Raw genomic sequence first — 24754 nt, forward strand, 5'->3', positions numbered from 1 at the left:
CTGTCTGTGTCTATCTCTCTGTCTGTCTGTCTCTGTATGTGTCTGTCTGTCTGTCTCTCTGTCTGTCTGTGTCTATCTCTCTGTCTGTCTGTCTCTGTATGTGTCTGTCTGTCTGTCTCTCTGTCTGTCTGTGTCTATCTCTCTGTCTGTCTGTCTCTGTATGTGTCTGTCTGTCTGTCTCTCTGTCTGTCTGTGTCTATCTCTCTGTCTGTCTGTCTCTGTATGTGTGTCTGCCAGCAGACAGTCTTTAGACTGGCAGTGTTTTATGCATAAATATGTCACGCCTGTTATGTAATAATTAATTGTTTAAAGTGTAATAAAGATGCTTCTTCTGTATCTGAAAACATTTTGAGTTATTATTCTATAATTGTGTTACATTATGTATGTAAGAAAGATCAATTCTTAGCACAGGCATGTTTTGATGTAGCACGTGCGACACATATGTCTGTATAGCCCTGAATCAAATTAAACAATTTCCGGCATTGATTTATCAGTCCTTTCCTGAGGATGTGACTGGAGTCATGTGCCAATCTAACATATGGCTTTCTTGCATATCCTGATCTGACTGACAGGATAGCATGTGACCCCTTAACCAACAAAAAAATATATTTCAAAATAAGGCATTGCAAAATAGCAATTGCTGTTAACAAAATAAACTTATGTCCTGTAGAAATCACAATAAGTGCTACAGTTCAGCTCCAATCAGCAGAGAACCAGGTCCATATTTGTCAGTAATAAGCATGTTCATGTATTCATTTATCATGAACGTAATATGAGATCCATGTACACGGATGAAATGTCTGTTGATTATGGAATAAATTGTCTGCCAGACTTTCAAACAACTTCATAGTTTTGCTCTCCATTGTGTTCCTGTTCATCTGAGACATCTCTTCTTCAACTCATCTGAATCTGTCCATGTCAACATCATTTTCTACTTATCAGAGGTCAGGTCAAGGAGGCAACAGGTCCAGGAGGGAAACCCAGACATCCCCCAGGAGGAACTGCCAGAGGGGATATATATATATATATATATATATGATCCCTCCATCATATTCTGGGTCTGCCCTGGGATTTCCTCTTCATTGGACAATCCTGCAAAATCTCCATCAGGAAGCGACAAGGAGGCACCCTAATCAGATACCAGAACCACCTCAACTGACTTCTTTCCATGTGGAGGAGCAGCTCCTCTACTCCGAGCTCCCTCAGGATGGCCGAGCTCCTTACCCTATCTCTACCCTCCAAAGGAAACTCATTTCAGCCTCATGTATTTGTGATATCATACTCTCAGTTACTACCCAAATCTCATGACCACAGATGAGGATCGAAACCTTTTGGCTCAGTTCCCTTTTTACATCAATGGACTGGCGCAGTTCCCTAATTACTGCTGACAAAGCCCAAATCTATCTATTCATCTCTCACTCAAGATTGCTAAACAAAAGTCTCCCACTTGAGGCAAGAACTCATCTCCACCATTTTCTGGTTGAGACCCATGGCCTCAGAATTGAAAGGACTGGGATGCGAACCGCTCCTTTGTGAGCTGACAGTCACCAACAGAACCACATCATCCACAAAGATGCAGTCCTAAGGTTCCCAAAATGCCTTCCTCTCTCTCACCGCATTCAGACAGAGAGTTCTAAGAACGCAGTTCTAAGAACTGTCCACCTCGAATTTCGTTCTAAGAACTGCCCTTCCCCAGGGGAACTGTTTCATTTTGCATTCGAACATGAGTCAGATGTGTTACTTTAGCGCCACACTCAACAACAAAACCTGCGAAAAGTAAGGAGAGAAAAAAACAACAGCACCAAGAAGCTAACATGGAGAGTGAGGAGGCCACCATGTTTATGATCTGCATGACGGTGATATTAATCATGGACGATCACATCAGGCATCTAAGATCGAGGCTGGAAGAGCTCACAGCGAGAGAAGATACTTCTTTGTTTCATGAAGGAAAGAAGGAGAGCAGAGTGCCGCAGACAAAGGAGATGATGTGTAAGTTTCACTTATTAAACAGGCGCCGGTTGTGTCCGTGTCGTATGAGGAAACATTTCAGACATGGGGCGGAGCTACCAGCCACCAAACACCTACATCATGTGTGTTCCTATGGACCCCAGAAAAGATCCTGCCTCGGAGTTATGGCCATGGTTCACATCATAACAGATGACTGCCAGCAGAAATTATTCCATGAGAAAAGGACCAAAACAGACAAAAAAAAAATTTGGCAAAAACAAAAGAAAAGATTAGTAGAAAATCTGAGAAGTGAAAACCATGCCACTACTTTATCTTCTCATAGAAAATGTTTTTTTTTTGTAGTTCATAAATAAGCCATTTCTAGTAACTGACAATTAATAAATGACAGATAAAGGAGGATATTTATTTCATATCGTCGTCACAGGTAAATGTTTATGAAATCCTTGTAAACTCGGTCAGAGGGAGGACATGTGGTTAGGTAAACAAGATTAGAAGAGGAGAGTTCAGGGGAGTTCTGTAGTATGTCAGAAAGGAAAGGTAGATTAGGTCAATTTTACCTTTGACAACCCAGACTGCACCTGTATCTGCTGTTAATCCAGTTTATGTTTTAGGTGTTTGTCTACTCCATATTTCATCACATTCTGTTCAAGCCCTCACTACAATAGTTTTATCGGAAGTAGAATCTTAGCTATGTAGAGTGAGGTGTGGAGGCTTTTGGTCTGTGAGAAACAGGAACATAAATATTGAGACATTTGCTTGATTTGGGCACATCCAGGAAGCGATTCTTCTCTGCGTCTTTAACAAGAATGTATGGCTACAATTAAACAATAAACTTAACTGACTAAAATTCAATACTAATACAGAACTAAACTAAACAAATGGCTCAAACTAATTACAAACTGTATTGCAACTTTTATTTCCAAGGATTTGCATCCATATTCAGTTGTACAAAAGGGGCTTATGGGTCATGTTGCACACTTTGGAGCAGAGATATTTTACTGACACAGTGATCCCCACACTCTACAAGACCAAAAGTGACATTCCTGAAGAAATCATGTGACGTGTGCTACTTTGTCACAGATGATGGACAGATAGGGCGTCATGAGCAACAGCAGTGAAAGAGTGATTATATTGAAGCTAACAGGAGGATGTTGCTTAGAGGTCTGTTACTTTTTGGTAATGATTCAGAATATGTTGACGTCCGTATCAATTCACTGCCAGTATGCTGCTGGCACAACAGGCACAACCGTTTGGATCAATACAGTGTCAGAAAATATGGTAAGGACAGGAGCCAGATGAGTCGAGGAAGTCTTTTACCTTCTGAAATAGTAGAAACGACAGAAGACAGGTGAATGGGTCGGCTCCTCGCCCTTTTTGCTGCGGACCACCCGGCACTCCCGACACTTCTGCAGGTTGGGTCCAATTTCTGAACATGAGTCATCCTGAAGGAAGGACTCCCCTGTTTGTTTCAGCTTCTTCACCTTCCTCCAATCTTTCAGCACGGAGCGGGGAATCCCATCTGCATAAGTGTAAATTATTGAGACATTAACACTACCTATGATTTATTCTGAAATAAATGAAGAGCTGCTTCACAAATTAGAAGAAAATACAGAGAAATGCACAACAGAAGCATTTTTCTTTGAAATGAAAACGTTGCTGCCAAGAGAAAAAGGTACAATATGCATAAGCAACCTATTATATGGATCAATTTTAGATCTTCCGTTTAGTTAAGAACACTGATTTACAGAAATACCTATTCTAAGAACATTTAAAAAGTAGAAAAAATAGAAAATACTTTATTCATCCCTGCGAAAGGCAATGCAGGTCACAGTTTACTATTTTTAAACACCCAGCATGAACAACATTCCCCCTGTTTAAATAACATTTCATCATGGAAAAAGCATCTACACACTTGTTAGTGTCATAGTGAATATGATTAATCTTTCTAAATCTAATGGCAGTTGAGCAGTTCTTTGGGTCTTTGCCTTCGAGACAATGAATATCAACCCGAAGGGGTATTTATTGTAATATGAAGATGGACAGCCATCACACCAAAAAAGCAACATAACTGAGTCCCCCATCAGCTACGGCTTCTAATTCTTCTGTTGTGAAGAATTAGTTTTTAAAACACTTAACAGGAGCTTTGGGCTTGGTGTGGTGATACGAGCAAAAAGTGGGCACGTCAAGAAGATTGTTCACCTTTCTATTTGTTATCAAGAATAAAAGTCCAGAGAACTTTGCTGCAACACTTTTTAAACTTGTTGATCATGGAATGTGAATGACTGACAATGCTGTAGTAAACATCAACAATGTACACTTACTACTGCTGGCAAGTTTGAGTTTAGTCTTCTCACGCGCTGATCGAAAGATACCATTGGGCTTGACATCATCCTCCTCTTTTTCATTGTCTCCTTTTCTCTTGGCCATGTCATTCTGCTTCTTCTTGTAGGTTGGTTTAGGCTGACGTTTGGCTCGACCCTCAATCTTGCTCTCACTTGCATCTGATTCCGCCCCCCCACTTTCTGAACCAGAGTCATATGAGCGTTTGTTCCCTCGCCTTGATAAAGGAGCTAATTTTTTCTCCTCTCCACCTCCTCCTCCTGCAGTCTTTTCCTCCACTTGTCTCTCACATTTGTTCTCACATTTGCTTCCGTTGTCTTTATTCATCTCCACCTCAGTAGAGGTGGAGGCACTGAGGTTGACCGTACAGGGTTTGATCATATCTGACATAGCTGCAGTGTTGCATGTGCTGGTGTTGGTGGTGGTGAGCAGTTTTTCTGTTTTAGTACTAATGGAGCTTGTAGTAGCAGTTGTATTCTTGTCCTCCTCAGAATGCCGAGTTAACCAGGCCTTCTTCAGCTTGTGGTAGTTACTTGGCTGCCCACAGCTAACTAAGGCTGATCCTAGGGGCTGGCCATTAGGTAGGGGGCTGGACTTGCCCGATGTTGTGCTCCCAATTGCAGAGCAGCTGCTGCTGTCAACTGAGGATAAGGAGGCTTGGCTAGAACAAGGTGGAGGGGTTGAGCTGTGATTGGGAGTTTTATCAACTGAATCTAAACTTTGGGAGGAGTTTCCAGTTGTCATGGATGTAGGAGTATGGAGGTTGCTTCTGGACTGAGCTGCAGCTAAAGCAGCTTTGTGCTTTTTGAGGTGGATAAAAGAGGGGGGGTGAGGGTGACTAGAGCCAGAAATGGAGCTAAGTGCCGAGGTGAGGCTTAGAGCAGGGAAGGGTGTTCCTGCTGAACTAGGTGGAGGCAAAGACAGCCTTGGAATTACGATATGCGAGTCAAAGCCCTCATGGTTCTCTTTTTCTCTCTCTGGTCCTGAGTGGCTGAGTACACAGTCTCCAATGCCAGTTTTACTGGCTGAGAACTCATCCTGAGCTGAGTATCCTGACTTCAGGGTTTTTTTCTGTGTTTCACCAGCTGATGAAACTAAAAGAGTAGACCTACACAAACGGTCTGTACTGCTGGCACCTGTAAGTCCCTGTATGCCATGCATGGACGTGTTTTTATACTTGACACAAATGCCATCCAGGTTTGAGTTGGGTTGGATAACCCTGCCAGCTCCAGGTTCTCTAACACTCTTGCTAAAATTTGGACATTCCCCCTCAAGATTGGATGGGTACAACCTCCCTGTGGGAAACTCTTTATGGATAATAGGACCAGATCTGTTAGCACCAACAGAACTATCAGACTTCTTAGATGTTGCTGAACGCACAATGACTGATGCCATTGCTACTTGGGGCTTACCCCATGACACCTCTTTCTCTCTAGAGTACACACTTCCTTTTTCCTGAATCATCTCTCTGCCTGTCATTATATCCCCACCAATGGTGGAGGCTACAGAAGTGACTGTAGCAGTGATTCCACGACCTTTGATGTCCCTGAGTTCTGGCACCAGTGTGGGGGGCTTCTGCTGTTCCACTGATGTTTTGGTACCAGCTGCGACTAAACTGACAGGCTGGATGGGTGTTAGGGTTGGTGGTGACAGACGTCCACCATAACCAGTTCTCTCCCTTTCTTTCTCTCGCTCTGCAGCCTCTTTGCGTTCCAGTGAGTGCTGTGTGGGCGGATGGAAGACAGGTGCTCGGTGGAGAGATGGCATTGCTCTGAGCTGGTGTTGCTGCTGATTCTGCTGTTGGAAGTGATGGTGATGATGGTGGTTGGAGAGTGAGGATAAGGAAGATGACGTCGAGGAGGAAGAGGAAATGACAGGGCTGCGGCACTCTATCTTGTCTGTACGTGAGTGATGTTGAGGCTGGACAAGTGTGACCTGCTGGCTGAGTTGCTCAGTGATTTTCCCTGCTAAACCTTCAGCCCCCCCTGGTTGGTGTTTTATGAGGGGAGGGGGTTTGGAGAGGGAGGCTTTGGAGCTGTAGCTGCTCAAGGACTGAGTTCCCTGACTTTGCACTACAGCCCCAACAGTTGCCACAATACATGGACCTCCAACTGATACTTTCTCATAGTAAGAACTAAGCTCCTTGGACGGGTAAAGTCTTGGAGGCTCATTCACCACACTGTTGGACAGTGTAGTGAAGTAGTTGCTTTTTTCTGAGGATATGACATGGGGATGCATGTGGCTGGTCTTTGAACTTGGGGAGGCAAGAGCTGGTATCCGGACAGGAAAGGCTGGATCTCTGCCTCTCTCTCTGTCCCTGTCCATTCCATGGTCACTGGAACGATGGATCTTAGCAGTGAAGGGCGCAACTTCAATGCTCTCTTTCAGGATTTGACGATTCTCTTCTTTGTATTTAACAGCTCGATCTGCATCCTGAGAAAGAAAATGGAAATACTGTAAGACGTAATGAAATGGTAGACAGTATGCAACCAAAAAGTGCTAACGATCCACATCTAGCCATTCACACATTGCTTTATATTCTACAAACTGAAAGCAATTTTCTGGAAAACATACACATATATACCAGGGAGAATTTGGGGTTTTGTTTCTTGCACAAAGAAACTTCAACATGTGGACTAAACCACGAGTTGGATTGCAGCATTACGGTTCTTTCCAAAACTATGAATACTATGAAAAATGTTCAAGTTTTGCAGCACAGCCTATGTTTAAAGTAAAACTAAAAGTATACACATAATACTTTGTGGAATCATATATTTGAAGAGAAATTATGAAAAGAATGAGTGTTTTTACCTTCCTTGACACTTCTGTGTCAGTACAATTGACTTACCATGAATGCTGTGCAGTAAAGAAGGAAAACGCTAACAGACTAAAACTCGTTTAATGCTACTTAGCCCAGACAGATACCTTAACATATAAATCAGTCTTATAAAAGTCTAAGAGCACATGCTTTGCACAGATATTAAAGGAAATAAAGCAACCCCCAAGTTTGTTTGTTTGTGATCATTTTTATTACAAACGAATGGCAGACGTATTGATGTATATTGTGAGATACAGTATAATACAAAACTCAGTCACCCCAGGATGGAGCGTGTGAAAACGCTTTCAATGAACCAAAGATGACACAGAGCATTGCAGTGACTAGTATTTCTCAGGAAATACAGTCATTTTGTCCCTTCTTAACATACAAGGTTATATTTATTGCCCACCTTATATGAGGTCCTCTGTGCTCAGTCAAGCTGGACACCCTCTCAACCTCTTTAGTGCACCATGGTGCATATCATTTCTGCTTTTACTTAAAGCCAATTATTAGTTATTTGTTTTTTTTTAATGTTGAGACTCGGATTCTCCTCTCTGCACCCCCTCCGTACCCTCTCCCTGTAGGTAGACTCGTCACCACCCAAGATCAGTTCTACCACGGCAGTGTGTTCTGTGAATTTCGTTATGGTGTTGCTGCTTTGAGTTGTTAAGCAATCATAGGAGTGCAGGTAGAGTAGAGGAACAGGCCCATCCTTACCCTCTGAGGTCTATCTTTCCTTTTTCCTGTGGAGACAAAGTATTTTCCACACAGACAGATATTTGTGCTGTGTGTCCCATCCGGACACATAGGACAACTGGGTAAGATGGTATTAAATGGAGAACTGTAGCCCATGGACAGCAGCCATGCATATGTCCCTTGTTGTTCCAGGTGGTGCAGTATAGTATGGAGGATGTGATGACTGTCTGCTTTGGAATTGACACTATGATGCACTATGATCTTCAGACAGGGATGTTAAAAGATATTTGAAGAAACTTCACCTAACTCTGTGGCACGGTCTTTGATGACTCACCCTGCTGCTTTCCGTGTGTTGATTTTACGGAGCATGCAAATCACATGAGCAGTCTGGACTGTCAGTGCCAGTCAGTGTTGGGTTGGAGGTATTTGCTGTTATTTCCAGCTCAAAATGGCTGAAGAACTGCTTAAGCAGCTCTCCCTTTAAAGTGCAGCTATTATTCTGATAGATGGGTTGACTGTGTTTATAACTGCTTTGTATGCTAAAGTAAAAAACAAGACGTGAACAGACTATCCCAAGTGAAGGAGAGGTGATGCCCTGAAGCCATGCTTGATGTTGCTGTATACATGATCCAAGTATATTCTTTTCTCTCGTGGGACACTAGACATGCTGGTGGAATATGGTTTTTAGATGGCTTTGTTGATATCACCAGTTCTTTTAAAAACTCTGTCAGGATGTGGCTGCTGTTGTTAGCTAATGGCAGTTAGCAGTTGGCTTGTAGTGTAATTGGATAATTCAGTCACCTTGAAGTGAGATATGTAGCAACATCAATTTAAAGAGACTAATTGCACTATAATATCACTTTCACTAAAACAGTGACTACATTACAGTCTTATTAATTAAGAAAAGACAGTGATGATTGTTAGAGAACTTTCACTGTACCAAAACTTAATGTGTGTGTATTAGGAGTCAAGTAGAGGTGTTAGCTGGGGGTATGTAAATAGTAACTCCTGTGGCAAACAGAGGAGACGAGATCTCACTAATGAATACTCACAAATCTGGGGAGCAGCAGTGCTTTATTTTGTACTTTCAGTACAAAGCATTTTCAGTCAAAGGTCTTGTTCTCATGCACAGCGTTGCGCGTCAAAATTTCCATCACAAAACCTGGTGCTCACTTGATGTTTTGGTAGGTCGTGCCACTCTTCATTTCTGTAACCTGGCACGCATTTGTAAAAAAACAGGAAGAGCTGCAGGGAAGAGTGTGCGAGTATGTTTGTCTCTACAAGCATTTGTATGACCCATCAAAATCCAAGATCTTACAACTATTGTAAGTATAAAAAAAAACGTTCAAATGATGTAGTAACATTTATTTATGCATACTGTACTTCCTATACAACTTTATCTTAAGCTAGTAATGTGGTGTGGGAATGCCACTGTTTCTGTAGTGATGCCTACCGTTAAGGAAGAAAAGTGCAGCGAGTTCAACGCTCCTGAAACACCTTTGAAAAACAGTTATGGAACAATTTGCTTGAGCAACGATCAAATCGGTGAGTATATTCGCAGCTTAATTTTCAAAGACATTGAAGATCTGAGCTGTTCAGAATTGAACAGATGTTAAGTAGCTCGTGCCGGCTGTATTTTACATATAACAGCATACGTAGCACTTGATAGGAAGTAAACCAATAGTAAACCAAGTATAGAGTACCAATAGGTGTGGTGCTGAGCTGCTGAAAGTACATGTGCAGTCATCTTGTCTATGTGTGTTCAGCAGTCACTGAACCATAACTCAAAGTCTCCACCTCTTCATCATAATGTTCAATCCAATTACAGACCTATATTCAACTTTCCTTTTATCTCTAAATATCCATGAAAAGCTTTTCTTAAATCTAGGAATGACTTCAGCTAAACCTTGGCTTGTTCAACCAGCAGTGGGAATTGAAAGCAAATAGTCTAGAGTCTAGCACTTTTTTGAAGGTATTTAATACAAATGTTGGCGGTGTGTAGCTCTTTCATTCTCCACCGAAGCCTTTTTCTATTTCTCTCACCAAGCCCATGCATGTTACACCAGTGCCTCTCCTCTTCCACAATGAATCAATACATGATCATGCACAGAGGAATGCTCGTTGGATCGCACTATTGCCAACTAAATTTACTGACTTTTTTGGCCCCTTTTAGTGTTGATTTTAATTTTTCCTCTATGCTTCGAGCTCTTTTCATCTGTACATGCTATAATCACCATACAGGCACGCTGCAGCTAATTCAATGAACGAGGAGCCAGATAACAACTGAGTGAAAGAGGAAAATTAAAGTATCAACTACTTAAAAATAACTGAAAACAGTGGTATATGCAATCAATTCTTAGCAAAATACCAACACCCCCCCAACCAATGAATGTTTGGCCCACAAAGATATTTGTTTGTTCATAATTTAGATGACAGTTAGGGAGCAGCCCTACTTAAATCAATGAATCCTCTAATAGCAAAATAACAGTTTGCATGACTGTTTCAGTCAGGATTTAGAGTACGACACAGCTCAGAAACTGCATTAAAATGCCCTCTTACAATCTGTGGATGTCCTATAAGACCTCAGCGCTGGGTTTGACACCCATTACAACGATTGCAAATCATATTTATCAGGGACATTCAAATTTGTAAATGTACATTATTTGCCCTCTAAACATACCAGAGGGAGCTATGGTGTTCCACAGAATTCTGCACTTGGACCCGTTTTTTATAAAATCTTACATTGGGTTATTTTATCCGGTACATATGTCATACGTTTCCAGTTTTATGCTCATGACACCGAGTTCTAGTTATCTTTGAAAAATGTGGAAAGCAATCAGTTACAAACATTAAGGCCTGGATGACCTGCAATTTTCTATTTTTAAATTTAGACAAAACTGAGTTTAAATTTAAAAAAACTTCTATCCAATCATATAGTTACTCTGGATGAAATGACCTTGGCCTGTGAGGAATCTTGGGAGTACTGGATTTGTATTCTTATTCACATATTAATCAGGTCTACGAATTGGCCTCCTTTAAACAGCAGAACATCACCAAAATCAACAGCATCCTGTCCAAAGGCGATGCTGAGAAACTGGTTTATGCATTCATCACATCTTGGCTGGACTACTAAATTGCAATTTTAGCTTGCTTCCCCAACAAGTCCCTGAAAATCCCTAAACTAATCCGAAACACAGCAGCCAGAGTACAGATTGGTACTCCAGAGAGTACAGAGAGATCACGGTTCTCCTGAAATTTAGAACAGAATTTAAAATGTTCCTTTATTCCATACAAAGCCCTAAATAGCCACCTCTTATCTGAAAGGTAGTTTTGTTCCAAATCCCCCCACAAGATATCTTTACTCCAAGTATGTTGGCCTGCAGGTGGTTCCTATAAAGCAGGAGGCAAAGCTTTAAGTTTTCAGGAGAAGTCCTGAAGAACCAAACCCAGTTTGGAGAGAAAATGCTGACACCCTCTGTTTACACGACAAATTGAAAGAGCTCACATTTATTTACTTCAGTATTCATGTATGAGACTTTAGTGTCTTTGACCACACTTTTTGGCTATTTATTGTTACATGGAAATGTGTTTTGAAGACTTTTTGCCATGTTTGTTTAAACATTTGTGACATTGATAAAAATGCAGATGAGCTGAGTCACACCTTGGAAATTTCCATCCATCCATTTTCTATACCCGCTTAATCCGTCGGGGGGGGCTGGAGCCTATCCCAGCGGTCACCAGGCAAGAGGCGGGGTTCAACCTGGACAGGTCGCCAGTCCATCACAGGGCCACACAGAGACAAAGGAGACACGCAACCATGCACGGTCACACTCACTCCTAGGGACAGTTTAGAGTCACCAATTAACCTAACATGCATGTTTTTGGATGGTGGGAGGAAGCTGGAGAACCCGGAGAGAACCCAGACATGCACAGGGAGAACATGCAAACTCCACACACTGTGAGGCGACCGTGCTAACCACCACACCACCCTGCAGCCCCTGGAAATTTCCAAATCTAATTTTATATTTGTAAGTCTTGAGCAACATTTCAAGCCACCCAGAAGAGAGCATTCCTGTTTCAGTCTTACTGAACCGAATGTCACTTTTAATCTAATTTTAAGGGAGGAGTCACTGTTAACCACAAGAATTTGGACTGAAGAGGTTGACAGAATTTTTTCTGTCAAATCCACTTTAGATCCACTCCAGAATATTGAGCAGTTTTTTAGGTTTCCATACTAAAATGTAAATTTTTAAGATAGGGCTGCTTTATTTGAAATCAACAAGATCTTATTTTTCACACGCAAACTTGTCTCTGTCGACCATCATCCCTATTCAGAAAGCCATTAACGATGCTGTGAGAGTGTAGTCATGCACCTGTGTATTTGTCAGGCGGGTTTTGGTGTGGGGGTCTAGGTAAAGGTGGTGAAGGTGAACATCTTTTCCTGTTGGGGTGCGACTTCTGGCTGGCTGCTCGTGTTTCAGCGGTGCCAACGTTAGTGTCCTGATTGGATCCACAAAGCTTTTCGTATCCACGTCTCTGCAAACAGACAATTCAAAAACTTTATTGCCTTTCACACGATTTTACCAAAGATGTCAACAAACTAAAACAAGGTAAGGAATCAAATTTTGATTTTCCTCTGAGGTACAACTTTACTTAAAGCTATCTGCTGCAGTTTCAATACTGTACCACTGAGCAGATTCTTAAAAACAGTATAACACTTGAGAATCAGGGTGTCAAAACAAGCACTTATTCTTTTGCTTCATCATTAATCATTAAACAGATATCAAACAAGGGACTCACGTCAGATGCATGTTTGTATATGATATATTCACAAACCAGAGCTACTCAGCAAATATCATTTTTGAACCAATATCAATGACCGAGACGGATGATAAAAATAACAGTTGTACTGTTATGCAGTGTGTTTGTACATATGTCTATCCAGTGATATCTAGGAACAGGTGGTGCTTACATGAACTGGACAAATACAACTAAATGTAAAGCACTGTGTGTTGGAACAGTGCCACCATCAGAATAACCTTGCCTTCCACTCTGAAGATCAGCTTTTTAAAAGAAAGTGCATTCAGTTCAAAAGTCCAAAGACATTCTTGTCTGCTTTCTTGTACTCTCGAGTATATTCTTTATATGTCAGCTTTAAAGTGCTTTGAAGTCAATGCTATGTTTCAGACAAGAGGAATTCCTGTTGACATATTTGATAAAGATATAACATCATACAGAAAGAAGATTTCATTTTCTTTTTAAATGTTTATTGAAAACAGAGAAATTCAGTGAGCATGTTATGTAGAAATAATTCTGACTTCTTTACAGAGCATGCTGGTTTAGGCTCACTTAATCCAGTATATGAGAACACAAATTAGATATCACTATCTACTAAACCTAACTTTGTAAGTAAAGACAAACCCTCATGATTGTCCAGAACTTTTCAAGTTGGAGATTTTCTTTTGCTTACTCTTTATGAACGTCCATGCTGGCCTTGTGCATCGAAGAACTTGTGTGTGTGTTGAGCTTGACTAGGGGGCGAAGAGCATCGGCACTGGCTGGCCGGACTGGAATGTGGTTCAGTAAACCAAGACTGTCACCAGCACTGGCAGCCGCCTGGTGCAGCCATGGACTGCCTGTGTTCTGCATATAACATCCAAAACACACACAGTTAAATCATTCCCATCAATGTAGTTAAAATAGAAAACACAGTTACATGCTATGGTCAATATGTGTGTTAACAAACAAATATGCAACTAATGGCAGGCACTCATGGACAGTTATACACTGTATGAAACAAGCCATGCGCTCATCTCACAACTTTCCCTGACATCCTCCAGTTGACTGGGCAGCATTTATTATTTCCAGATAAACAAAGGCCTCGACACCTGATACTTTACATGTTACGCTTGTTCTTCAACACTCCAAACGAGAAGCTGCATTACCACACCAGAGACTCACTCACACATGACACGGTTGCCACCAGATTAAGGGAAAATGGTCTTTAGATATTATCTAAAAATTTAGATATCATACCAACATATGACACATTGACACATACCATGTGCACCAAATACAACCAACAAGGAGGTGGAGTGTGACACACTTGACGGCCCAAAGCTTTCTGAATGAAGAAAATGGAGTGTCTAGTACCTCCTTATGGCACTAATGGCCCAAAATCGACAGAAGCTGACTTGTAATTGTGCATTATCTTCTGCATCAGACGTGTTTGTGTGGAGATAGAAACTTCTATCCACTTTTAACCAACCAAGTATAATTTCTTTTTATCCATGGATAAGTACCACTTTTACCAAGTAAATTCGATTGTGACTTTTCAGATAGAAATTGAAAAAAAAAAGAAGAAAAAAAAGTGTCTGATGTCTGATTTAAACTCTTCTCTATGTCCCTCCTCTACTCCTTTCTGCCTGCCATGTGTTGTTCATGTCAACTTTCCCAAGAAAAAAAGACACTTGAGAACAAGTCCCTACAGAACGGGTTGATGACATGACATGTAATGTCCTTTGATCATATATTCATTAAATGTTGTTAGTATGCAGGTGCAGTTGCATAGAAAATATATCAGCTTATCAGTAATATGAACTAGTTAATTTCAAGAGACTTAATCTCAATATCGATGCGGATCTAAGACACTGAGATCCAGTCAACAGAGAGCCTCCTGGACATGGTCCAGGTGTATAGGTGCACTCCAACAACCCGTGCATGTCAATGTTCAAAGTCAGGTGAGAAGCACTGCCTCAGATTAGTCAAGGCTTGGTTCGACTTGTCCAGGCTTCAGTGGTCAGAGGGAGGAAAGAATATTGCTTCTACAGTATGAGATGGAAGATGCTGGTTGCATCCCATTCTTAACTCATTAAAACTCTTTAGTCATGGCAAACAAAGGGAAAAAAAGAAAAGAAAGACACTGTCGCCATTACAAATAAAGCTAAAAAAAAGAATAAATCAATATCAGATGCAGCAGAGACCACATTTAACTCTACCAAAGGAAGTGATGAAGAGGAGACAAAGTATATGAGGAAGACACAGGACAAGAATAAAGATCAGAGTGGATTTTACTGCTGGAGAGAACTCAGAGAAAAAACGGTGACAGACAGACGCAGAGTTAGCTTCATCGTTGCTATGTGACAGAAGCATTCTTATCCTTTATGCATTTCTACTTCTGTGTAACTGCTTATGTTGTAACTATTGTACCTATGCATGAGAATAACAGCTGCACTCGGAGAAGACACCACCGAAGAGAATATTCCACAGCCTCGGCATTATCAGCACCACTGTCTGCTCCCAGAAGTGCAGAAGGGAACATCTCACAAAATGCAAGCCTCTGTCTTCCTACCCTATAAAAGCTGTATCTTTGAACATTTGCATCACAGCCTTTGTATGTAGAACTGCACAGATAGAGCCTTGTGTGTCTTCTAATACTGATACAGGTGTACGTCGGGGTTGGGCTCCCATTTTCAATATGGCTGGTCAGAGTGACCAGGTGACCTGCCTCTACATCCCTGTGGGTGGAACAGTAAGGAACAGAGGGCCCCTCTGACAAACAATTAAGAGGATAAACAGGCTTTATTCCGTACATGTACAAATAGTCCTGTAAATGTGTGTAAATATGAGTGTATGTCGCTTTGGATAAAAGTGCCTACCAAATACAGAAACATTGTTGCAACATGATGCTTCTGAATTTCAGACAGTATTCCAGAGTATTCTTATTAATTTTCACAACACTATCAGTAAGTAATAACTGATGAGCTCTCTGGTTCTGACCCGTTTGCTTTGCTTGGTTCTGTCTGTGACGCGCAGGTTTAAATGAATTAAAAGAATATGATCATACTGCTCTGTGTAGGCTGTAGATCAGAGGAGATGTGGTTGATTCCTGTAATAAAACTAATGAAACATTTACTTCAGTGCTCTGTGTCGTGACGAACAGGAAATAACCAACAACTTAGAACCTTGTGATTATCATCTCTGTTTCACAGATGAAGCCTCAGTTTAATTTTGCACTGGCCATCAACACAACCAGTCAATTTAGGACTAGTTGTTGGAAGTACTTTCCTGCATGCATAGTTTGTAAATCTGTTAGTATGGACTGCAAACATACAGAATTTGTAAATACATGCACATATATAACACATTTATGATCATGAAACTGTGTATATTGAACCTTTCTTCAAAACATGTGAAGAGCTTTTCAACTTTTTTTGTGGATAAGGTGGCTGATGTTAGGGCTCAGATATCCCACCTGCCTTTGACCCATCAGTCTCTGTCCTACGCTCTGCTGCCTTTCACCAGTTTGAGCCTGTGACTCTTAACTTTTTAAGTGAGACTGTTGGTCATCTGAAGCCCCTCAGGTTCTCCTACAGATGTGCTTCCAACCTCTCCTTTTTAAAGAGGTTATTTCTACTTTGGGGCCTTCAGTTCTTACTGTTATCAATAGTAGCCTATATGCAGTTGACTTGCAGTTGAGTTTTTACAGACATGTAAAATCTTTGAGGTCTTTCAGATTGGTTTACAGTAACCCTGTAGCACAGAATCTGCACTGCTCTTGACCGGCTCAGGTCCTATTTCACCGAAAGGACATTCTGTGTCAGCCTTGGAAATTTTAAATCTTCCTCTGCTCCTCTTTCATGTGGGGTCCCACAGGGCTCCGTTCTTGGGCCTCTGCTTTTCTCATTGTATCTGCTTCCCAGGGCCGCCCCTGGCCAAACTGGGGCTCTAAGCAGAATTTTATTATGAATGAATAATAAATGAGGTCATCAAATGATAACTGCTGTGCCACTTCTGAGTTGATGCTTATGATAGCTAGACCACTCAAGCGTTCTTGTGCCATTGATGAGCGCAGGTATGTTTTGATGAGCTTCAGTTTTGAAGCTCAGGAGGAAGAGCAGTCGCCCACCAATCGGAAGGTCGGTGGTTCGACTCTGGCTTCCCCGGGCTACATGTCGAAGCGTCCTTGGGCAAGACACTGAACCCCACGTTGCCTCCCAGTGTATCATTGGGGGTATGAATGTGTGTGAATGATTAGAAAGCACGTAGTTAAGAATCTTAAGACGGGCTGTATGAGTGTGTGTGAGTGGGGTGAATGCGGCATGTAGTGAAGCACTTTGAGTGGTCAGTTAGACTAGAAAAGCGCTATACAAGTACAAGTCCATTTACCATTTTGAAAAGCTTTGCTCAACATAGGCAACTGTAACAGGGAGAGTTACTGCAATGCAGAGGGAAATCCATAGATTTGGATACAGTTCCTGCAAATGATTTTCATGGAGAAATTACAACATCTTGTTGTCATTTGACAACAGTTGTTTGTGTTTGTGTTGGCAGTTCTGGAAGGTTCATGATTTCCTGGGCCATCTCTGCACCATCAATATCAGACTCTCCCTCTGCAGTCAATGTCTTCTCCATCTTGGTGCAATGTTTCTGTGAGGTGTCTTTGGGGATCCCTTGAAGCTGTCTGAAATCAAGCAGCACACCAAATTTCTCCTTCACCTCAGTAAATGTCTCAAATCTGTCTTGCAGTGATTTGAGAGCAGAGTCAACAACAGTGTTGAAGAATGTCACCTCAAGCTTCTTCAGGGCATCATTCATGGGCTCATCTGCAGTCTCATAGGCAAACTGCCTTTTAGTTCTCCTCAGTCTCTTCTCCTTTAGCTCTGGCTCTATGTTAAGGGCTTCACAGAGTTCCTTGGCACTTGACTGAGCATCAGCAAACCCAGTCTGTCTGTACTCAGAGAGTGAGGTTTTTGCACTTTCAATGAGTTTAAAATGCCAATGCCAATTTGCATTGAATTTGACTGAAGCAGCAGTTTCCGAAGTGCAGCCGCCCAGCCTTACAAACTGTGGTCTCTCGGTGAGGTAATCCACAATCCAGGAGACCAGGTGCGCGTCCACTCCCATGCCACTCATCTTGTCTCTCAGTAAGATGGGCTGGATGGTGTTTAAGGCGCTGCTGAAATAAAAAAACATGATCCTCACAGCGCCGCTCCCCCTGTCCAGGTTAGAGTGAGCCTTGTGAAGCAGGTACAAGATGGCGTCCTCCACTACCATAAACCTATCTGTGTATGCCAAACATTTTGACATGGACGGCTTCCACAATTTGGGTCAGTACAATGCAGGACTGGCAGCAAAACCTTTCCTAAAAGAGGGATTGATACCGACCATCTGTGGTGAAAGGACAGACGATGTAAGTGTGCTTTGTGCTTCTTTTGTCTGATTACCACAAGCTAATGCTAAACGCTAGTTCATGCAGGTACAAACAATGCTGAAATAAATGGTTTATGCAGCAGGTTGAGTTACATTAGAGTATATACATTCTCAGGGTCTGACTCTGGCTCAAACATATGGTTGCAACGGTGTGTGGGCAGCCATGACCAGTGCTCGTGCTCAACTGTTGTCATAGCAGCCTGATGCCGAACGTTGGGTGTACGTTGGGCGGAAGAGGGGGGCGGAGTGAGCAGCAGCAGCCGCAGCTGATGCTGCCGTGGAAGGAAAATTGACCGCCTCAGCGCTCGAGTGCGACAGACAGTTTACAGAGAGACCAAATGATTTCACAGAGATGTCATTAAGGTGCCTGGGACCTGTGTGAACTAGTGGAAAACTAGTATAATTGTTCTCCTTTCAATGTATGTAATCAGGAGTATAACGCAAGATGGAAGGATATAGAAAAGACTTTAATAGAGGATTTCCCAATTCAAGCAATACTGAGTAATAAGGAAGTAGAAAAAAATAATAAACAAATGGAAAAATCCATGGCTGAAATACCAACTTAAAACTTGGAACACAATTGAAACAATATAAATTACCAGATAAATTATGGATAATCAGATGGTAAGCATATGACCCAGACTTCAAACCCAATCAATTAGACTTGAGATTTAAAACCTGGACAGGCAGAGGGACTGCAACGTTCTATTCATTTACAAATAAGGGCGTATGAAAAGACTTCCAAACTCTTAAAAGAGAACTTTCTTTAGAACAACAGGAGTTTTATAGATACCTGCAATTACATAATCATTTCGATAAATGAAATAAAAAAACATCCAATAGATCTGGAAGATGCAATACTAAAAGAAATTCTAAGGTGATACTCGTGTGAATCTGCTATCTCAAGATTGTACAAAGGTGTTCTAACAAAAAAAATCGTACACCACGGACTATATAAGAAATAAATGGGAAAAAGAAGGAGACTTTGAAATAACAAAAGAAGAATGGCATAACTACTGCAAGCTACAGTGGAAATGGACCAATTCATTTGAGGCAATTTGCACGGAAAATTAATAAGATTTTTTATTTCTCCAAAGATGAACCCCATATGCTGGAGAGGATGTAGGAACCAGGACGTAACCCACTGGCACACATTCTGGGAATGCCCGGGGTTATATAATTTCTGGTCAAAGGTGTCACGGTTTATGTTCTGTTCCATGTCTTGTCATTTCCTGTTTTATTTTGACAAAGCACTGACCTTCTCCTCTCATTTCAGGTATCTTGACCTTCCTCCCGTGTCAAGCGTCTGATTGTCTTCCCTGATTCCCAAAGTGTTTCCACCTGTTCCCCTTGGTCCCTCATATGTTCAAATAGTCTGCGTCTCCCTTGTCTTGTGCCAGTATGTTGTCTCTCCCCATGAGCATCATTACCAGCCATTTGTCTAGAACCATAGTTTCCTCGATCCATAGTTCCACGAGCCTGCAGTGAGCGATCCTCCTGCAGAGCTATCTTGTTTTGTAAATTATTCTTGTCCATAGCCTTAGTTTATTTATTCTAAAAATAAGCTTCATAGCCTTGTTTTTTCCTCCGTTTTCAAGTAGTGATTTTTATTGTAACCATTCATAGTCGCCTCTGTTAAAGGAGAGTTTTAAGTTTATCGTTAAAGTTTCATAGTGCCTCGGTTTTGTTAACTCTGTCTTTTTTTAAATCCGGCTCGTTAGGAGTTTTGTTAAGTGTTCATAGCTTTTCTGTTTTCCTCCCAGTTTGGAGAGTTTTATGTTTGTTAACTTTCATAGCTGCACTCATCCTCCACGCCATAGTTACTGAGTAGAGCACTTAGGTTTTTCACAGCCCTTTTTGTTGCTCTGCCTGGAGATCGCTCTGCCTTGCTGCTCTCTGTGTGCTTTGTGTGATAATAAAACCCTCTTGGAATCCAAAAGACCCTGCATCTGTGTCCTGAGACCCCTGGTAACTGACAAAAGGTACATAAAACAATGGAAGAAATATTTCATATGAAGATACCCAACTGAAGGGACACGACAAAAAGGAAAAACAACTAAACCAGTGATAGAAAAATAACGGGCTGATAATGAACAAGAACATTCATGTGGTATCCCTTTGACCACACTAAAATAGCAGATGTCTGCTAGCCTAACCTCCCATGAAAGTGCTGATATTATCTATTCTACATACATTTTCCTATTGTACATCCCTGTTCTACTGTTCAATGAAAGTACACGGTTATCCATCTCCTACCACCATCCTCATTTATCAATACAATATGTAGGCAGGTATGTATGTATGAGAAAGCAAGTGTGTACAAATGTAAGTAAGTGCAAAGTATGGATGTGTAAAGATACATATAATAGCCTAATTTCATCTGCACTTTGTAGTTACTGTTTTTATTTATTTATTTACATACACTATCTTCTCTGAGATTATCTTCATACAAACTTTATACACATGTACATAATGTTCGTACTGCAGACTACATGTTTTCTTTATATAGATATGAGAATGTTAAAAAGAAGGGGGAAGACAAAGAAAAGAGGGGTATCAAGATTAAGATGGTTAAAAGTATTGCTAAAACACTGTTTTTATCTTCTTGGATTACTTGTAAACAATGACAATGGCTTGACTGTATGCAATACCTCTGAAAATAAAAATAAAATTGCAAAAAAAACAGGACTTTGAAACAGTAATCCATGCATTTATTACAACACGCCTGGATTACTGTAACTCTCTGTACTTTGGTGTCTCCCAGTCATCCCTGTCTAGTCTCTAGCTGGTGCAGAATACAGCTGCATGTCTTTTAATTTGAAAATGACCATCCATGTCACAGCTGTCACATACTGATACATTCACAGACTTAAACTAATAAGACCTACCCTCCTGAGGGATGCTTCAGAATTCACAGTGACAGGATTTTCAGGGTGGACCCACTTAGCTGTGGGCGGCAGGTTGAGTCCTGGAGGGTAAGATGCTGGTGTTCCGTTAGGGTACTGCCAAAGGATGGGGTACAGATTAAGCCCTGCTGCCCCGCGGTGACCCTGAAAACAAAGACATTTTTTATCATATTTTTCAAGAAAAATTGTAAGTTAAGACAGAAGACTGCTCCGCTTCAAAATGTCTTATGTGATCTTATGTGACTTGGATAACTGGAAGGAGGCGACATTGCTCTCCTCCCATGCCCATCTATCCTCCTCCAACTCCAACCGTAACAATGACAGAAGTGTGTATGTATTAAGAGTCGAACCTGAAGAAACTGCTGCTGGTGTGTGGCTGCTGGGTGAGGGAGGGCGAGGTGTCCCAAACTGCCCGGGGTCTCCAGCCGAGGGTGTCCTCCAAGGAGAGATGCTGCTGAAGGGGCCATAGCTGGGAGTATTCCAGGGGTTAAAAGGTGCGGGTGAGGTAGGGCAGAGGTGTGGGGAGAGGCAAGGAGGTGTGAGGCAGCATGAGGGTGTGATACAGTGGAAAGGCAGGGAGAGTGGGGGGACGGGGGGTGCAAGGTGTGCAGGTGGGGATGAAGATAGGCTGTTACATGGTTAGAGGAATTAGTTGAAGAGGGTGAATTTTCCGTGTCAGAGCGAACTAGTGCTGGGTCTCTGTAAACAGTGAAGGTCTCATTCTTATCAATTATCAGTGGGTTCTTGGTGCTGCTGACTGTCGTCACACCACCCACCTCCGACCGCAACAGGACTGGCTTGAAACCAGAGTGCAAAGGTTCTGCTGACTCTACTTTATTGGACAAGCAGCCAGTTGGAGGTGGGGAAGTATCTGAATACCTCAGAATTTTATGTTTAAAGACTTCTGGGGAGGTGTTTGCTTTAGGTTTAGAGATGTCCAGCAGGGCCGGGTTGGGCTTAGCTTTAAGGTCAGCTGGGTTTGTGTTGGGGTAGGGGAAGTTCTGAGAGTTGTTGAGGTGCTGGGTTTTTTGTTTCAGAGAGTCGAGCTGAGCTGAAATGGGATTTGGGCTAGGGCTCATTTTGGGTTTAGCAACATCAGTGGGGGTGGCTGTATTCATCTTGTGGGGGGCTGGGATCTGCGGTGGATGTTTTCTTGTTTGTTCAGATGAAGATAGGGGAAGGCCAAGGTAGATAGATGTGTATTGTTGCAGTTGTGTGTGTTGCTGCTGCTGTTGATGAAGATGATGATGAGAAAGGACAGTTTTCTCTTTCCCCACCAGTGGCGCATTTTCAACCATCGATGTGACAGGCCTTGAAAACACAGCACAGAGCAAACTGTTACACAAATCTGTTGCATTCTTCTGTAAAAAAAAAAAAGAAAACAATGATCAAACAAACAATAATACAATAGTGCAGTTACATTTTTCACTGACTGTTAATGATAACTTAACCATTAAGAGGCCACAGCAAAAAATCCTTTCTGCTAAATACCAACTTATACCATGACAGCAGTCTGAGGTCCTCAAAACAAGACCTTTCTGGCTGTATCAGGTACATAACCATACAGACCTAGCTGCATATGTCAAGAGTTTTATCATCACACCCTAAGATTCACCCATCCATCCATTTTCTATACCCACTTCCAATTTAGGGTCGCGGGGGGGGCTGAAGCCTATCCCAGCTGTCATTGGGTGAGAAGCAGGGTACACCTGGATAGTCCCACTACAATTAGTGCACCTATATGCCAAAGGTCTTTTTAATCAAACTCAAATCTCTCAATTGGTTTAGTTTTTTTTTATGTACCAGCAGTAACAGTGACTGATTTTATCCTCCTGTGTTGTTCACTCCTTTTGGTGCTTTGGAATGAAGAAATGTGTAAACATGCTACTTTTGGTGTAAAAAATGTATTACTGTTTTAACCTGGCTACTGAGGTTGGGTGAAATTAATGTTGCAAAATACACTGCTTGTCCAAAAAAAGTCCCACTCTAATATTTCGGTGGACTGCCTTTGATTACTCTGATTACAGCAGCATTCGCCGTGGCATTGTTTCGATAAGCTTCTGCAATGTCACAGAATATATTTCTGTCCATAGTTGCATTCATTTTTCACCAAGATCTTGTAGTGATGATGGGAGAGTGCAAAGTCTTCTCCAGAACATCCCAAAGATTCTCAATGAGGTTAAGCCAACCCATGTGTGAAAATTATGTCTCATGCTCCCTGAACCGCACTTTCACAATTTGAGCCAGATGAATCTGGGCGTTGTCATCTTGGAATATGCCGTGCCATCAGGTAACAATCCACTGATGGATAACCTGGTCATTCAGTATATTCAGGTAGTCAGCTGACCTCATTCTTTGGGCTTATAATGTTGCTCAACCTCGACCTGATCTATTGCAGCAACCCCAGATCATGGAACTGCCCCCACAGGCCTGTACGGCAGGCACCAGACATGATGGGTGCAACACTTCATCTGCCTCTCTTCTTTACTTGATGCTCCCATCACTCTGGAACAGGGTTAATCTGGACTCAGCAGACCACATGACCTTCTTCCATTGCTCCAGAGTCCAATCTTTACGCTTCCTCACATATTATTATATATATATATATATATATATATATATATATATTTTTTTTTTTTTCAGATTAGCCTCACTGATAAGTGTTTTTCTTAAATCTACACAGCTGTTCATTCCCAATCCCTTGAGTTCCCTTCACTTTGTGCATGTGGAATCGTTCTTACTTTCATTATTAAACAAAGCTGAGAGTTCTACTGGTGTTTTTTTACAACTTGATTTCACCACACATTGGTGAAACAAGTGATCAGGATGGCTCAAGTTTTTTTTCCAACCACTTTTCTTCCTCGAAGATGTTGGTTCCTCACTATCCTTCCAGTTTTTAATAGCACGTTGGACAGTTCTTTACCCAGTTTGAGTAGTTTCAGCATTCTCCTTTGACGTTTTCTTTGTTTAATGACTGCCAATAATTTGACCCTTCTGAAACAGATGAAACATATTTTCCACGGCAACAGGATGTGTTCTTTGACGTTGTTAAGAAATGAGAAGCTACTCACTGCATCGGTTTCATAACTTGTTTCTAGCTGAAACATAATCATCCATGCAGTAATTTTCTAATGGGAGCCTCTTACCTACCTGCTTCATTAAACCCAGGAGGTGACTGTTTTTTGGACGGGCAGTGTACTTCTTCTGAGTAAAGCGTTGGGTATGGTAGAAATCTCATGACTTATCAGTTAGAGACAGCATAAACATGAACTTACAACCATGCGTGTACATGTGTTCTGCAGGTACATGTGGTTTCTCGAAATATATAGATTCCTAACATAGTGGTGCAAAAAAAACCTTTGGAATTTTCTTTATTTCCATACAAGTCTGAGATTTAGAGTCTGACATTGAACAGTGCACATAAACATTATTACCTAATGACTTCAGAGGATGTAAACTCCATCTTGTTGCTTAAGCTCTTGGCTGATGTAATGCCACCTCCCATAATGCCTTGCTGCTTCATGAGAGGCTCCACATCTGTCCTGCGGCATCCCTCGGACGGAGAGGGTGATGGAGGGACAGGAGGCGAGGAGACGGGGGAAGGGTTGAGAGGGATGTAAGGTGAGAGGGCTGTAGACTCTGCTTTCTGGGAGGCAAGCAGTGCTGACACAGCCTCTGAACTCTCCTGATGTACAGTGGCCTGGGCGTCCTCTGTGATGTCAATGACGCTGCTGCCCTGGAACTGTGACAGTGACGGTGTCTGGGATCGAGATGATGCTAAAGCAAAAATAAAAACATACAAGGTAAGAACCAT

The 24754-nt window shown here is 41.7% G+C and overlaps 1 protein-coding gene across 3 annotated transcripts in view; it reads right to left on the reverse strand.

The window, feature by feature from the left end:
• jmjd1cb (jumonji domain containing 1Cb) overlaps nt 1-24754 on the reverse strand; it is a 179787-nt gene that overhangs the window by 33294 nt on the left and 121739 nt on the right. For all 3 annotated transcript variants that reach the window (XM_072373442.1, XM_072373441.1, XM_072373443.1), the window contains 7 exons: nt 24375-24717; nt 21291-22251; nt 20923-21084; nt 13293-13465; nt 12196-12358; nt 4290-6741; nt 3286-3487 (listed from right to left, as the gene is read on the reverse strand). In XM_072373442.1, the coding sequence (XP_072229543.1) occupies nt 3286-3487; nt 4290-6741; nt 12196-12358; nt 13293-13465; nt 20923-21084; nt 21291-22251; nt 24375-24717 (4456 nt within the window). The remainder of the gene's footprint in view (nt 1-3285; nt 3488-4289; nt 6742-12195; nt 12359-13292; nt 13466-20922; nt 21085-21290; nt 22252-24374; nt 24718-24754) is intronic.

This window comes from Leuresthes tenuis, unplaced genomic scaffold (assembly GCF_036924035.1).
Source record: "Leuresthes tenuis unplaced genomic scaffold, fLeuTen1.0.hap1 SCAF_20, whole genome shotgun sequence".
NCBI classification, from domain to species: domain Eukaryota; kingdom Metazoa; phylum Chordata; class Actinopteri; order Atheriniformes; family Atherinopsidae; genus Leuresthes; species Leuresthes tenuis.